Below are 15,512 nucleotides of genomic sequence, written 5' to 3'. Positions count from 1 at the left end.
AGGTGCAAGTAGATAGGATCTTTACAAGCTTATCTTCCCACTTTAACCTTCTGAATAGGCACAACTATATTCAGCAGGACTGGCTAGAGCTGGCATAGAGATAGAAAGCAGACATCACAGCAGCTATGTTTTTGTGATTGGGAATTATGCAGTTTGTACTTAATATTGCTAGACCTGAAATTATACAGTTCCAGTAACCCTCCCAGGAGATCTGTTATCTAGTCATTGGTGTTATGCTCTGGCAGTTTTCCATATAGAAAGAGAAGACAGAAGAAACAACAACATACCCCCCTCTCCTACCCTCTCCTCCCCAAATGAAAGCTACAGATCCTGTCAATAGGATTCAAAGACATGTGCTCAAGATCACTGTGAACTTGCATTTATATTGTTCTATTCAGTAAAAATATTCTAAATATAGGTATGTTGAATGAAGCAGTGAATGAAAGCATCTGGAGCACTAACAAAAGTAGAAACATGCAGAAGAGATCTTTAGGTGCAGCACATATAAAATAGGTTAAGATTCCCAAATCTTTAGAAATAAAAGACACTGTATAATTAAAAAGAAAATATCAGAGTGTTAATGGGCATAGTTGGGTTTTTTAACCACTTTTAACAGGTTTTAGAAGTTTTATTACACCCATATTATCAAACACAGTCTTGTGAAAAAGTTCTTTGTAGAGATCACCACTATTCAAGTACAATTGAAAGAAAACCTTTTTCCTGTGAATCTTAGAGCAATCTCCTTGTAAAATTCACTTTTAGAAGACAAAAAAATTTCAGTTCAGAGGGGCCTCTAAGGGAACAGAGAAGTCCATATGAATTCCATTTTTGCTTGTACAGAAAGTTTTATCTATCCTGCTTATTGACAGGCTTGATCATATCAAGGAGACTAAGTCAATATATCAGGAAAAGGACTGCTGTACCCTTTCCCTGTTTTATGTTCAAGGCCAGGTTGGATGAAGCCTTGTGTGGGATGGTTTAGTGAGAGGTGTTCCTGTCCATGGCAGGGGGGTTGGAACTAGATGATCTTGAGGTCCTTTCCAACCCTAACTATTACACAGAATCACAGAATCCCAAGGGTTGGAAGGGACCTCAAAAGATCATCTAGTCCAACCCCCCTGCAAGAGCAGGGTAACCTACAGTACATCACACAGGAACTTGTCCAGGCGGGCCTTGAATATCTCCAGTGTAGGAGACTCCACAACCCCCCTGGGCAACCTGTTCCAGTGCTCTGTCACTCTTACAGTAAAGAAGTTCTTCCTGATGTTAACGTGGAACTTCCTATGTTCCAGTTTACACCCATTGCCCCTTGTCCTATCACTGGATATCACTGAAAAAAGCCTAGCTCCATCATCCTGACACCTACCCTTCACATATTTGTAAACATTGATGAGGTCACCCCTCAGTCTCCTCTTTTGCAAGCTAAAGAGACCCAGCTCCCTCAGCCTCTCCTCATAAGGGAGATGTTCCACTCCCTTAATCATCTTTGTGGCTCTGCGCTGGACTCCTTCAAGCAATTCCCTGTCCTTCTTGAACAGAGGGGCCCAGAACTGGACGCAATATTCCAGATGCGGCCTCACCAAGGCTGAGTAGAGGGGGAGGAGAACCTCTCTTGACCTACTAACCACTCCCTTTCTAATGCACCCTAAGATGCCATTTGCCTTCTTGGCCACAAGAGCACATTGCTGGCTCATGGTCATCCTCCTATCCACCAGGACCCCCAGGTCCCTTTCCCCTTCACTACTTTCCAGCAGGTCAACCCCCAACCTGTACTGGTACATGGGGTTGTTCTTTCCCAGATGCAAGACTCTACACTTGCCCTTGTTAAATTTCATCAAGTTTCTCCCCGCCCAACTCTCCAGCCTGTCCAGGTCTCATGATTCTATGTTCTGTCTCCCTAATTACCTGTTCCTAGCATCCTCTGAAACAGAACAGTAGGCTAGAATAAACCTTGGTCTGACAAATGATGAAAATTTGTGTATTCATCAAAAGAAGAAGATGGCAAACTGGAAAAACTAAAGTAACACTTCTAAGCTGCAACCCAACCTTGCAGCTAACAACTTAGTGGGAACTTTATCTGTTTAAAGTAGGACAAAGTCCAGCTATTTTTTTTGACATCTGATCTGGACACACAAAATGGAAAAAGCAGTAGACTGGAGATGAGAAAAGATGTGTGTGAAGTGTTTGCTATAGTAGTGAAAACTGAAAACAAAGATTCAAGTTCCAGGCACAAGAAATGTTTTTGTTTAAAAAATCATTTTTATGAGCCTCAACATCAAAAGTACAAAGATGCTGTGTGAAAATAGATGAAGACATTTATTTTCATTTTTGTTGAACAAGGCTCTTTCATTTTTCCATGCAAAAGTACTGTAAGTAGTCAAGGGATTTTTTTTTTTTTTTTTAACAGAGCATTAAATAAGTATAGCTCCAGAAATTATTGGCATTTTAATCTCTTCTTGAGCTGTACGTCCATTACCCTAGTTAAGGCCTACATGAAACACAGTGGGCCCTCATCTCAAAATGCAGACTGGCAGGTGACAAAGGTGGTCACCTGGACTCCATCTAGATAGAGGTACGCTACTATGGAATAGTAGCAATCAAAATGAGGAGTACAACCATTACACAGTTTGTACAAAATTATTTAAACAACTGTGTTTGAAGACAAAGCTAGTAATGACAAGTAATTACCTTGCCGGTGAATCATTCCTCCATGCATAATTCTTGCCACAATGCAATGGTTCAGCTCATTCATTTTTAAAGTGATGCCCTAGAAAGAAAAAAAAAAAAAAAGAAGAGAAAAAAGCTTGAAGGCAGGGTATAAATCCTAAGGTTATAATAAAAACTTTGCCACTCAGATATGAGCAGTGAAAACAAATACTCTTTATAAGTGAAGACGCAATACTTTAATGCATGAGCATTCTGGTTTGTTAAAGATGCACTTCTGTATTACAGTGCAAAGTCCCCAGTTTAGTGAAAAGCTTCATCTGCTGTAAGCACTACAACGTTGTTTTTAAACAAAACCAGCAGTAGTATGAACGCATACATAGCATTTTAAGTTAAGTATATACACAGGAGAATAAGCATCTACAATGGCTGCTGAACAATACCAGTTATACGGGCAACCCCACTCCAAAGTGCAGAAAATGTCATTAAAATCATTATAATACTGTTCTTTACCAGCACAGAGTCAAGAATAATACTGAGGTGTCCTCCATACCATTGGTTCATCTGTGTTCTTCTGGAACTGCACCAGTCGAACTCGTGTTACATTCTCCATATCCATATCACCGTTGGCGCTTTCTGGGGAATCCCCGTTTAGGTATGGAGAGGTGGGAGGAGGTGTAACTCTCAGCGCTTCATCACTGTAAACTTCATGTGCCACTACATCATGAGTTTGAAGTAAGGCCTAGAGGAGATTACAGCAACAAAATATCAGACTTCCATAATCTCTGATGCCAACCACTCATTTTTTATAAGTATTTTTGAAGCTTTTTAGAAATTAAAGGAAATCCAAGATATTTGTGCCTCACTGTCTATATAGGAACTTTTCCCTTAAAGAAAGTTTAAGATAAACTTCAGCAGACTGCAAATGTGTACACACAACCCTAGCCTTTAAAATCTGCATGGGCAAACCTGATTTTCTACTGTAGATGTCTCAGTAAGAATGATGCTGCTTCCCTTTTCCCCATTTTCTGCAAGGTGTCAGAATTAAGACATTTTTATTTATGTGCCTAGACACAGAATTAGGAAGCTACCTTTCTGAGCAAACTGTTCGATAGTAATTACCCATATAAGACGGAAGGATATTCAGATCCCATGGTATTTTATTCTAATTAAGACAGGCTGTGCATCAGTTTTGTCTGAAAGAATGAAATACTGTTTTTTTTGTTATTTACCAGCATAATCACTTCCATATTCTCCCCTTCCTCCAGAGCACGGACCCAGCACAACCACATTGCATTCATGATGCCTGATAAAAATTACCATCTAAACCAGTAAACTGCTCAAATAGTACTTTGTTGGTTTTATTCTGTTTCTTAATGTAGAGAATGGTACAGCAGATAATCGATTAAATGTCATTTCATATCTGCATTCAACTCTTAATGAGTATATTATAGCAAACTTCCTTCTGTCCAAAAGCTAGATATGATTTATGTCAGCATGCTAGTTCTACTCCTATACTGACTCATCAAGCATCAGACATAGATCCTGCTTTTATACTCAAACTGTCATGTTTCTCAGATAGGGATTGATAAATCAAGCCTCGCTCTTGCAGTACCTCCACAACAGTAGAGATATCAGCGACCACTGCAGTTAGAACCATGTATATTATAGCTCACATCTCGTTAATTTTCATCTAAATGCTCATAGCTCTTAACTTACAAAACCCAGCAATCTTGCAAGGCTTTAGATTGACATCTAGAATTTATTTTGGCAGAGAAATCTGACTCTGTCTTAGTCTTCAGTTAAAATGTTGAAGTAGAACTTAAACGGAAAAAAAGTGATAGAAGATGTTTTTCTAAAGTAGAATCCAAGGGAGAAATGGGAGTTTCATGGCCTCTACAAAAACCTGAATTTGTCCCCAAGGTAGGATTTCTAAAGTGTACCATATTATAAATGATAATTTCGTAAACAATTTAAGTTCCCCTTCCTCAAATCAGTTTCAAGCTATAGTTTGGAATTCAGCATTATAATGATGGAATGGAATTCCCTAAATTAGCAAGGCTCTGCCCACGTTCCTTCCTGTTCTTCTAGTGTTTCAAGCCCACCCACACAAATACTGCTTTTAGTTAAATACTGACCTGTATCTGCATTTTCTGTTTTCACCTTATTTCGTCAACCGCTAAGCTCAAATTTACAATTCCTCTGCATTAGTCTGTACTACTAAAGCAACATTTTGCATTAGAAATCTGGACCATACATGTAAGTTAAATCACTTGAATGAAATAAATCCTTAATTTGATTTCTTTTAATTGGGTGTAAACTTATGTGTGAATACTCCTATATAGGTTTACAGATTAAGCTTAATTCTCATTCTAGCGTCTGAAAACTGTTTGCAGTTGTCCCAAATAAGATAAGAGCAGCTGTGTGCAAACGTGCATTAGCTCTGTCCGTTACAAGAAACATCCACTCTAGGAGTGTGGTCTTGGCTTTGTGTTCAAGTGCTTTCTAACAGAGCAGGATAATCTTCTATGCTTCCTTCAGCTCAATCTATTCAAAGCTACTCAACTTCATGCACCTGCCTGTATCTGTTATACTCTCCATGGTTCAACATTACATTTTTTATGTAATTCAGGGCCTTACATTTGTTTCACATCACATATTTGCCTTGCTTTATACTATATTTTTAGCAATAATATACACTTTGTAGGAGGTTAAAGTATGGTAGTTTGAACATTCTTAAAGGCTCATAACTATACTAGATTATTTCTGAATGTGTTAACAAAAATTAACATGAATTCAGAAACACCAGATATTAAAGTACAGCAAGCTCAGTTTAAATATTGAAAAACTTTAAAGACTGCGATTGGACTTCAAGATACTAATTTTCATGCATTTCTCTTAAGTTTGATAACTCAGATTTTTCCCTGTCTCCTTTTCATTTGAAAAACATCATAATCCTGGTGAAAATTAGTCTAGTGAGAACAACTGCTTTTTACTATATTGTGGGATCATTGTCTGTAAAGAACAGTGTAGGAAGGCACATGATGATGGCTAAAACTTCAGTATGTAATTAAGTACAGCAAGCATTTCAATTGCTGCCACATACTAAACACACATAATAGAACCTTTTGCAAATAAAACTGGCACATTTGAAAAACTAGTTGTGTAATGGAATAAAAGCTCCTTGAACACAACAAATGAGGTACTTGAGAATCTCTTAAAGAATTCTTAAATTAATTATCCGCTGGAAGATCTCTATGCAAAATTTGCATACGTTCGTTTAAATTAAAATGTTAAGCATGTACAGACTAAATTAATAATTCACTCCCGTACCCATGAGGCACCCAAGGATAAACCAAAAGTAAACCAAGAAACCTTGAACTTGAAGATCTCTGTGCCGGTAAGTGTACCTACAAATGCTTTATTTGCTTTGGTTTTGTAAAGGCCTATACATAGTCTAAACCACTAACACTGTGTTTAAGTACATGATTCAGACTATACTCCATTGTCTTCTGATCAGGTATACACATCACATAATAATATAAACAATAGTAAAATACAATGCTATCATACATATGATCCTACTTATTACACCTTATTGCTTCAGTCTCCACGCTTCAGTCTCTGGTTAGCAACTTACTAACCAGAGTATTGCTCTGTACAGTGTTTGGTAAACACATTGAGTGTAGGCTGACAATACTGTTTTATAAAATTATTTCCTTTCATAATGGTATCTATTTTAAAGGCTCTGGCTCTGAAAGAAAGTTTAGCATGATACAGAAGAACAACTCTGTAAGGTCTGCAACCTTATAAGAGGTGTATCCAGAAGCAGGACTGGTAATGATGGGAGAGGATGGGATTGCCTCTGACATCTGGAGACTCTTTGGTCTTTGGTGTCTGCACCTTATATCCTCCCTAACCTGGACTGTGTGTTTGTTCCCTTGCTTCTTCTGGCTCTGGCAGCACTTAAGTTGTCCCTAAATCTTTTTGCTAAGTGGATTACTGTTTTTTTGGAGCAGTTTTCTACTAGTTTGGCACAGTACAGTATCAAAGTGCAGTGCAAGGGAGAGGATGAAACATGGAGAGAAGGGATGTGACTACATCAACTAGCAGTTTACCTTGGGATGCCACAGACTAACCTACAGAAACTATTCTGTATTAAAAAAACTCTTTACTGATTTGCAGCTTATTCCATATAAAAAAATCCATCCCAACTTTTTATAAAATTGCAGCAAAAGAATTCTGACAGATGGTTTTATGTTTAGGAAGATATCAGGTGGAAACAGAGATACCTGTAAAAGATTATTTCCAGCTCACTTTTGCTATTGCTTGATTTGATACATGATTTTTTTTATATGCCACAATCATTTTTATTGATGTCTACTCTGAAAATAATTTATACTTAAAAAATGGTCGTTGTCCACAGTGTCTAATATTTTATCAACACTGTGTGGTAATTATGCAAAGAAAAAAAGGTAAATCAAATGAAAGTAGAGCATCAGAGAGTATTATTCTTGGGTTTTTTCTTTCTCCCATTGTTTTCTCCTAAATATTTCTTATAATACAGCTAAGTACCATTCTGCCTTGTTTTATGTTCTATTTCAAGCAAGTATTCCTGTCAAATATTCAACCAGATTTGTTACAGACTTCAGGATAGGTATCATCTCCAGGCAATAGCATATCTGTGTCGCTAAGTACAACATAAAAAGCCAATGTCTATATTAGCAATTAGCATAATGAAACAGGAACGAATCGGCAAGTAAAACAATTGGGTTAGTTAGGATGTGATGTACACATTGAACATGTTGCACGAGTGATTACTTCTGACCAGCTTCTATCTTGCTCTGTGGACTGAATGCCCATCAGATGCTAGATTACACTGGCTTCTGGAGTACATCTTTGAATTTTATTTTAGCTGAAAGGAGTCTAGTTTGCATGCTCTGGGGCCTTTACATGATACAAGCCAAAGCACTGTAAGGTAACAATCAGGAGATTCACTTCAAAACACACTCCTCCTCTGATTTTAAGTACTAAAATAAATGCACCCAAGGCTACAGTGGCCAACAAAAGAACACACTGGGACATGCAGCTATCCAGATTTAATCTTATACCTGAATATGAGGTTTGTTTCAGCTCACTCTTTCCTGGAAATTAGGTTTATCCTTCAGACTTACTGTAATTCAGCTTTCAGGTGAGCAAATTCCACAAAGCCCCCTGCATATAACCCTTGTGTAAGGAAAAGTCAAATTCATGATTTTAAACTGACAATAGTGTACAGCAGATTTAAGCAAGCACTTTTATTTCTGAACTTATTAACTTCATCCACAGCATAAACAGAAGAAATCTTTTAAGTAGTTTGAAAAGACTGGGCTTCACTAACTTGAATCAAGTTATTAAGCAGTCACATCCCAGAACTTAGGACAATTACTGCCAACAAATCAGGTTTGTGAAACAGACACAGTAGGAACTGATATGTAACTAGATTGTAGAAGCTATTGATTTATCGTAAAATAGTGTTGAATAAACACTTATTTTGCAATGAATTCATTCACCTTTATCCTAACAAGACCTTGGAAGAAAAATAAGGATCCCAGTTCTGCCTATGCACATCCAAAAGGATTCGCTCTAAGTGCAACACAGCTCCCCTAAAGACAGTGAAATTGTTCCATAATTAGATTATTCCAAACCGTTGACAGTTTTCAGCACAGTAATGAGGACCAATAGTAGTAGCTGGTCTGCCAGACCAGCAGAAATATTTATTAATAGGTATATTGTATTATATGCAGTTTCATCACTTGCAGATTTTAGGGAGAGCTTACTGAACGTAAGTTTTCTAATGTAAAGAATATTATAAAAAATAAACCCAAGAAGAGTAGCATTTGCTTACCATGAAATGAGGTTGTGTTAAAATACGCTTTAGCTCCTTTGCATCATTGTTCTCTGGGTAACATGAAATTTCTTCCAATACCTGCAAAATAAGCAGGAGAAATGCCCATGATAACTTTCTTTTAAATAAAGCTAGTAATCAAACAAATGAAAACCCTCACTGATCAGTCAGAATATCTATAAGAATATACAAAACAGTATTTTTGACAGGAGAGCACTCAGGAGAATGTGCTCCTCCAAGAGAATAAAATACCTTATTTCGATTTTCTTTCTGAGAGATTAAAGCAGAAATTACTCTTTTTTTCAATTGAAAGTATTCCTCCAACAGCCAAATATACGGAATCAGAAAGGAAGTGCTAATAGGAGACACACATCACCACCACCAATTGCTACTTTCACGCATGGTCTCAATTTATTAAGATAACCAGTTTAAAAGCAGAACTAAAAAGACTCATAAAACCTTCTCCCACAAATTATCTTGTTAAAGACATCAAGTGTAGGTGTAGTCCATCTGCTATCTCACCTCCAAGCTCCAGATTTTGTAAAATCGGAGCCGTACTTCAGCTTATCACTGGGGGAAGGAAGAGAGGAAGTACATAAGCTTTAACCCATTTGCCTGCAACCTGATACTTACACCTTTATTTTCACATGCAACTACTTGGAAAACAAAAGTAGAGTAATTTACTTCTGAAAGCATCTTCCAGGACTAATTTACAGAAAAATTTGCAGAATAAGACTTCAGGGTCTCTATCAGTGTGACTTCAGTTACTACACACTGTTTTAAAGTCTACCTGTTCATTCTAATAGACTATTAACAGTGTTTGACACTACCCTTAAGAACTGCACCTACTTATACTGATAATATGTAATACAGCTATTTTGCTTTTACTACTTAAATAAACAAAATACTGTCTGTCAGGTATACTTACGAACATCTGTGTCTTACTCTTTGTTCAAATGGGCCACCATCATTGCATTTCTAGGTCTGCTCTTCTTAGAACTACCTATGATAAACTTAGTTTTTGAACTTAAGGAGCTGATACCTAGAATTTTTTTTTTTTGTGACTTAATCATATAAATATGAAACTTCTGCAGATAAACTGAATATTAAAGCTATCACATTTACCCAACAAGACTATTCCTTTTAATGCCGCTATTGTTGCACCAAAGGTTAAACGATGAAACTGAGTAATGTACGTAACACAGACATAATTCAATGATGCACGTTTATGTAACTTAAATAAGCAACAGTGGAATTCAGAAAGAATTCAGATTATACAACAAAATATGTATCGATGTCTTACTGAAGAAAAAATGTTTCACTTGAAATACAATCAAACTTTCAGAGTAAAAAAAAATATATATTTAAAAGCCATTACCTCTTTGGCTCTCTGTACAGCATCACTTGGAGGATTCCTGATTTGTGGTGAAGATTTTGTGTTTATTTTATCATAAAGCTGAAATAACAGGAAAACAAACTTTTGAAATCATATGCTACTTTACATAAAGTAATGACGAGTGCTAACAGTAGCCTGCTTATGTTATAAAAATTAAGATGACTGCTAAACTGCATGAGCCACAGATGTTTTATATACAAAATCTAGCAGCTCATGGTTTTGGCTTTTCATTTTTAAACATTTCCAGATTTGAACAGTGCCATAGATTCAGAGTTCACAGGATGACATGGGAAAGTTCAGGAGGTTACGGGATTCTGCAAACCTCCCATGTTTTTTCCACAGATTTACAGAAACTATATTCTTCTACTAGAAGTGATCCTATGAATCTCAAATAAGCGCTGTGAGCCATATATTCTGCTATAAAATCAAATTATTCTGCATATCGTGCTTGTCTCAATAAATCAAAGCATCAAACATTCCGAACAGTAATTTAAATAAACCTCAGAATATGGAAAAATGCTCTTGAAGACAGAAGGGTACAAAAACCAAACTCTTATACGAGAAAATCAAAACTTCCCAAGAAGGAGTGCTCACCAAATAAAAAGTACCCTTATTTTTACTAGGATTTCCTATTGGACAGAAGAATGCCAAACTCTTTAAATAGGAAATGGTAAACCTTCCAGGTTAATTATTTGTTTTGAAAAAACTTTTAAAACCCCCTAACTATGCAAAATACAACAGGAGAAAGATCTGTCTTCAGTTTCAAATTAGAGATAGATGTTACAGGCTTTCTTTAATACAAACCTAAAAGACTGTGTAGGTTTCAAAGGAATAAATGATACTGAAGAAAAAAAAGGCATTGTAATAAGTACTATTTTCAAATGAAAACCTTTTGGCTTACTTTGCAAATGATATGAAGATGGACATGCCTGTAATTATTCCTATTTATGATAGATGACTTCTTTGAAATGTTAGACAGAAAAAAGACACAAATAACTATTTTTAGGATATTAGAGAATTTTTTATCACAGTGAGGGTGGCGAAACTCTGCAACAAGTTGCCCAGGGAAGTTGTGGAGTCTCTCAACTTTGGAAATACTCAAAATCCAACTGAAATTCAAAATAGTGTACATAAACAAAGATTCAAAATACACAAGGGATTCTTAACACCTTTGGAATTCCTAACATTGTAAGGGATGAGTTGATAAGAACGCCCTGTTTAGGCTGTTCAGCAAGGGTTGCTGAGAAGCCTGCTTGGAGAAGCTTACAGCTGCATGGGTTGGCTGAGGACAACCTCGGATATTTGAAAAAGGGAATCTTGTCATGCTGCAGAAGTGCTCTCTTGTATTTCTCACGTGAAATAATATTCCATTTTAGAAGGGATGCAAATCGCAATAAATGCAATCCAATAGCATTATCATAATTTTCCTTGTGTTCTCTAACAATCTATCCCACATGCTGAACATTTCAAGTCCATATGCAAATAAATAAAGAGGAAAAATAGAAAAGTCAAGCTAAATCAGTTTCTTCCACATCCAACAACGTCACCTTGTGCTGCCAAAATACTTAACAGTTTAAGCAGCATTGACCACTGGTGAAGTCTTTAAATTACAAGCTTTCTGCTACGTTGTAGTTCAGGAGATATTTTAGCTGTGTACACAATTATTTGGTTTTTCCTTTTCTTAAATAAGTAAACAAAACATACCCGAACTCCAACAACTCCAAACTGTTAAGTGTCACATTCATACAGCTGTTAAGAAACTGCATTAAGTACTGTGTACTAAGTGCAGTAGGAGCTGATACCCAATATGAATACTATTGAGTGTATTTTTCTAAGAGTCACACATACATCCTGTTTAATGAAATTGTAGAAATCACAGAACAGATTAATGAAATTACATAAGAGCATGAAAATATCTTTATTAGTTATTCTAGCAATTGTTTAAAAGCTGAGTTGCTGAAGTTGCGGATGACTCAAATTGCTGTTACTGTGATACAAAAGAACCAGCAGTTTACAGAAACAATGTTTTTTCTCACTATCATGGGAGAGTTATCTTCTGAGACTAGGAAGGAGGCAGAAAGGAAAGTAGAAAGCAGTGCCTCTAAGAATGTTTAGAAAAAAATCAAGGCAAAGTTCAGACTAAACAAGGGTGCGTTTATTTTCTCATGCTGAGGCATGGCACTTAAATTTCGTCTTCCAGGAATGCTACTTACAGAGATTTGCTTCCAAAGCATCAAACTATTAGGAGGGACTCTGACAGTACTTAAAAGAAAAACCTTCATATTTGCATTAAGGCTTAAAGCCTATGTATTACCCAAGATACAGGATCCATTCATTGTTTCTGGAGGTAGAAGACAGCCTCAATTAGAGAAAGGATGTATTTTTAGTAGCTTCCCTAGCACAAGCAGATCGCTTCTAGACAATCTTATTGGGTACTTTACCTTCAAAGCTTATTACAGTGGAAGGCACTCATTCCAGAGTCTAATAGAAACACTATATAAACAGCCTGCACCACATTACATTTATCCTGAGTATAATGTGTTTTTCTCTAAAGTTCTGTCCAATCTTAACTCTAAAAAGCAAGAAGGAAACAAAACACCACAATAAATCTGAAAAGAAACTTGGAACTTCTCCAACTTGAAATGCATATTTAAATGGTGAATTTCTAATTAAAACATGGCATGGTTGAAATGGTATTCTCTAATTCAAATTAGTTCATGAAGTTTTTAGCTTACAATCAAGACATATCTTTAAAATCATAGGGAGTAATAGTAAGTAAATCCACAAACAAAGGAAGTATTAGTACCTCTTAATATTTGCTTAATATGTTGATTTTTTTCAAGATACCATTTCAGCAATGCTTTCACAGAATGTTTTGGGCACTAAAATAAATCTAGTTCTAAACTGTCTTGTTTGGTATGGACTCATATAAACAGAAGGACACATCCAGGATATTATTCTGCATCTCTCATTTCCAATTTTAGTAATTGTATGTGCAGTCTGGACAGAATTTTTTAGCATTATGTTATGAACCCTATTTTAAAAAAACTCATTAATAATAATTAGTCTTTATTGGTTTCAGAAGATGATTAGAAGCTTTCTGTCAGAACAGAGCAGAATCTGGCAAGAGGAGCAAAGCTTATGCTATGCATTAATGCACCCCAGCTGGGGAGCAGTCCTACCTTATTTGCAATCTTTGAAAAAAAAAGATTGTTTTGCAACATTTTTCAAGTATTTTTGCACTTAAACAGCAGCTGCAGCAGAAGCAATTAAGAAAAAGAAATGTGCAACTCTGTAATTTGACTCTGAAGGCATCTGAATTTAGAGGTTTCATTTTGACACATTAAGAAGAATATTTGTTCCCTTAGACGTAAGAATCTAACACACCTTTAAATGAATGCTTTACAAAATGTTTAAGAAAACTGTGAATGAAACCTGTTTGCACACATTGTAGATTAAAGTAAACATTAATGACAATTCCAGCCAAGCCTCATATACTCCTGTGGTACAGAAAATATTAACATGTGCAGTTAGCTACACAATTTTAATCAGAGAAAACCAGCCCGTTTACAATGCTGCTGTTTTTCAGCAGCCCTGCAACTCTAAGTCCTTCAGGGACCATGCCAAAGGTGGTTTCTTAAGGAACAGAATAACGTGGTTCATTCTTCACTGTCCTCAACAGAATGTTTTTCTAGGTAATACTAAGAGACAGTCAGTGGAGTAAAATCTGTATGTGCCCCAAGGATGGGCTCTCTTTTTCCTGGGATGCTTTTATTTTCCAGCAAGTAACACTGCCCTTCACCCCAATAGCCCAACCTCCAAGAATTTCACTCAGCAATAAGCATAAATATAACTGAAAATTTCTAATAATAATTAACAATAATTGCAAAATGCCACAGCAATTGTAATAGTTAGAATTTCAAGACTTCTGAATATTTTGCTTCTCAGTCTCACTTCTCAGCACCAATTCTGCATTTGCTACACAGAAAATCAGAAGAAGAGCTTGCTATAGAAAAGCTTACCAAACACAACAGATATGTTAACAAAACCTGATATAACAAACGTTGACATTATAGCTAATTAATAGACTAAAATTACTTCTTAAAAAGACATATTTTGCTTAAGTTTTGCATGCTAGAACACAAACAGTATGAAGAGAATACCCACAAGAAGTCAAGCTGTGTCACTATCAGTTGCCCAGCTTCTTAGGAGTTGTCTTCTATCTGTATAAAGGGAACTCGTTTCTTCTGATGTTTAAAAGCAGACAGCCCAAAGCCTAATCCACAATCAGGCAGGCGAGACAAAACAACAAACTCGTCTCTTCTGACTAGTTTTTCAGATGTGCAGAAATTCCTTTTTAACTGTTTCCTGTAAGAGGAGTCATAATACTGCCCAAACACAACCCCCATTCAATGTCACACTGAAAAATTTAGATGCATCACAACTAGGAGAAATTTAGCCTCACTATCTGGTCAAATCTTGAATGCAACCAAAGCTAGATCACACAGTGAAATCAGTATTTTATCCAAAATCTGGAAGTTACTGCGATGCAAAAGAGAAACTTTTGTTGAAACAAGAGCTACTGAACTGCTACAGCATAAAACCCCCTGATCTTTCAACACAAACACGTTTTTTGAGGATTCCATTCTATTTCAGACAGATACTGGGTTGCCAAACTCAAGTATTTAAATCTCCAAATTGAAACATCTAAAAATACTCATTAAAACATGTAATTACGTATTTGATTTTTGATTTGTGAACAATATAAATATATACAATACTGTGAGACTAGAGGACTCTTTTTCATCACTTTTAGGTTTTGTACCATCTAAAAATTCTTGGGTGGAGGTGCTGCCCTTTGCACAGCAACATTTACTAACAAATAGGCTTGTTGCCCTGTTACCTTTCACAGCTCCCTATCATGGATCTCCATTTACTTCAGAGGTTTCAGGTGCTGCAAGTCTGAAAGAAATCCACGATCTACTGAATGAAATAATATTCACAAGCAGCAATATCGAAGTAGTGCTAAAATTAAAAAGCCAATTAGAGAGTTGATAGACCACCTCATTCTTTCTTCTGCCAGTTCTGCTGCATTTCTCCTTTTCTGTGTAAAATGTTGTAACCTTCCTATGGGTGCCTCTTTCCCTGGGATTCTATGCCTTTATCCCTGAAGGTAACAATTCCTACTGAAAAACACACCGAGTAACAAGGTCACAGTCAGCAGGAGCTTTATCTTAAACTTTGTTTAAGGACAGTTTGTTCTTTTAAATCTCCTGTTTTCCACTGTTAAGGTCTGTGTCCCAAGCGTACTGTTACCATTTTACCATCAGTGACCTAACATTCATTTATAATGCATGTTATAATTCTACAGTACACATTGTAATCCCATCTTGTATCAAAGTCTGAAACTTCTTTAAGACTCTATTTTCTAGACTCTAAAGCATTACAAGTTTCAGCTCTCCACAGCTTCAAACTTCTTTGTGTAATACACTTAGCAGCATGATCGACCTTTGCATTCAAATTCCTTACACTGTGAAATGCTGTGCAATGAAACAGTGAACACAG

The 15,512-nt window shown here is 36.4% G+C and overlaps 1 protein-coding gene across 4 annotated transcripts in view; it reads right to left on the bottom strand.

The window, feature by feature from the left end:
- CASK (calcium/calmodulin dependent serine protein kinase) overlaps positions 1 to 15,512 on the bottom strand; it is a 204,677-nt gene that overhangs the window by 35,900 nt on the left and 153,265 nt on the right. For all 4 annotated transcript variants that reach the window (XM_065677115.1, XM_065677116.1, XM_065677117.1 and 1 more), the window contains exons 12-15: positions 9,930 to 10,007; positions 8,552 to 8,632; positions 3,218 to 3,406; positions 2,689 to 2,767 (exon numbers count right to left, since the gene is read on the bottom strand). In XM_065677115.1, coding sequence (XP_065533187.1) covers positions 2,689 to 2,767; positions 3,218 to 3,406; positions 8,552 to 8,632; positions 9,930 to 10,007 — 427 coding nt within the window. The remainder of the gene's footprint in view (positions 1 to 2,688; positions 2,768 to 3,217; positions 3,407 to 8,551; positions 8,633 to 9,929; positions 10,008 to 15,512) is intronic.

Source organism: Lathamus discolor, chromosome 4, assembly GCF_037157495.1.
Source record: "Lathamus discolor isolate bLatDis1 chromosome 4, bLatDis1.hap1, whole genome shotgun sequence".
NCBI lineage: Eukaryota > Metazoa > Chordata > Aves > Psittaciformes > Psittacidae > Lathamus > Lathamus discolor.
Note: the sequence above shows the minus strand (reverse complement) of the source record. Positions and strands in the feature narration are given on the sequence as shown.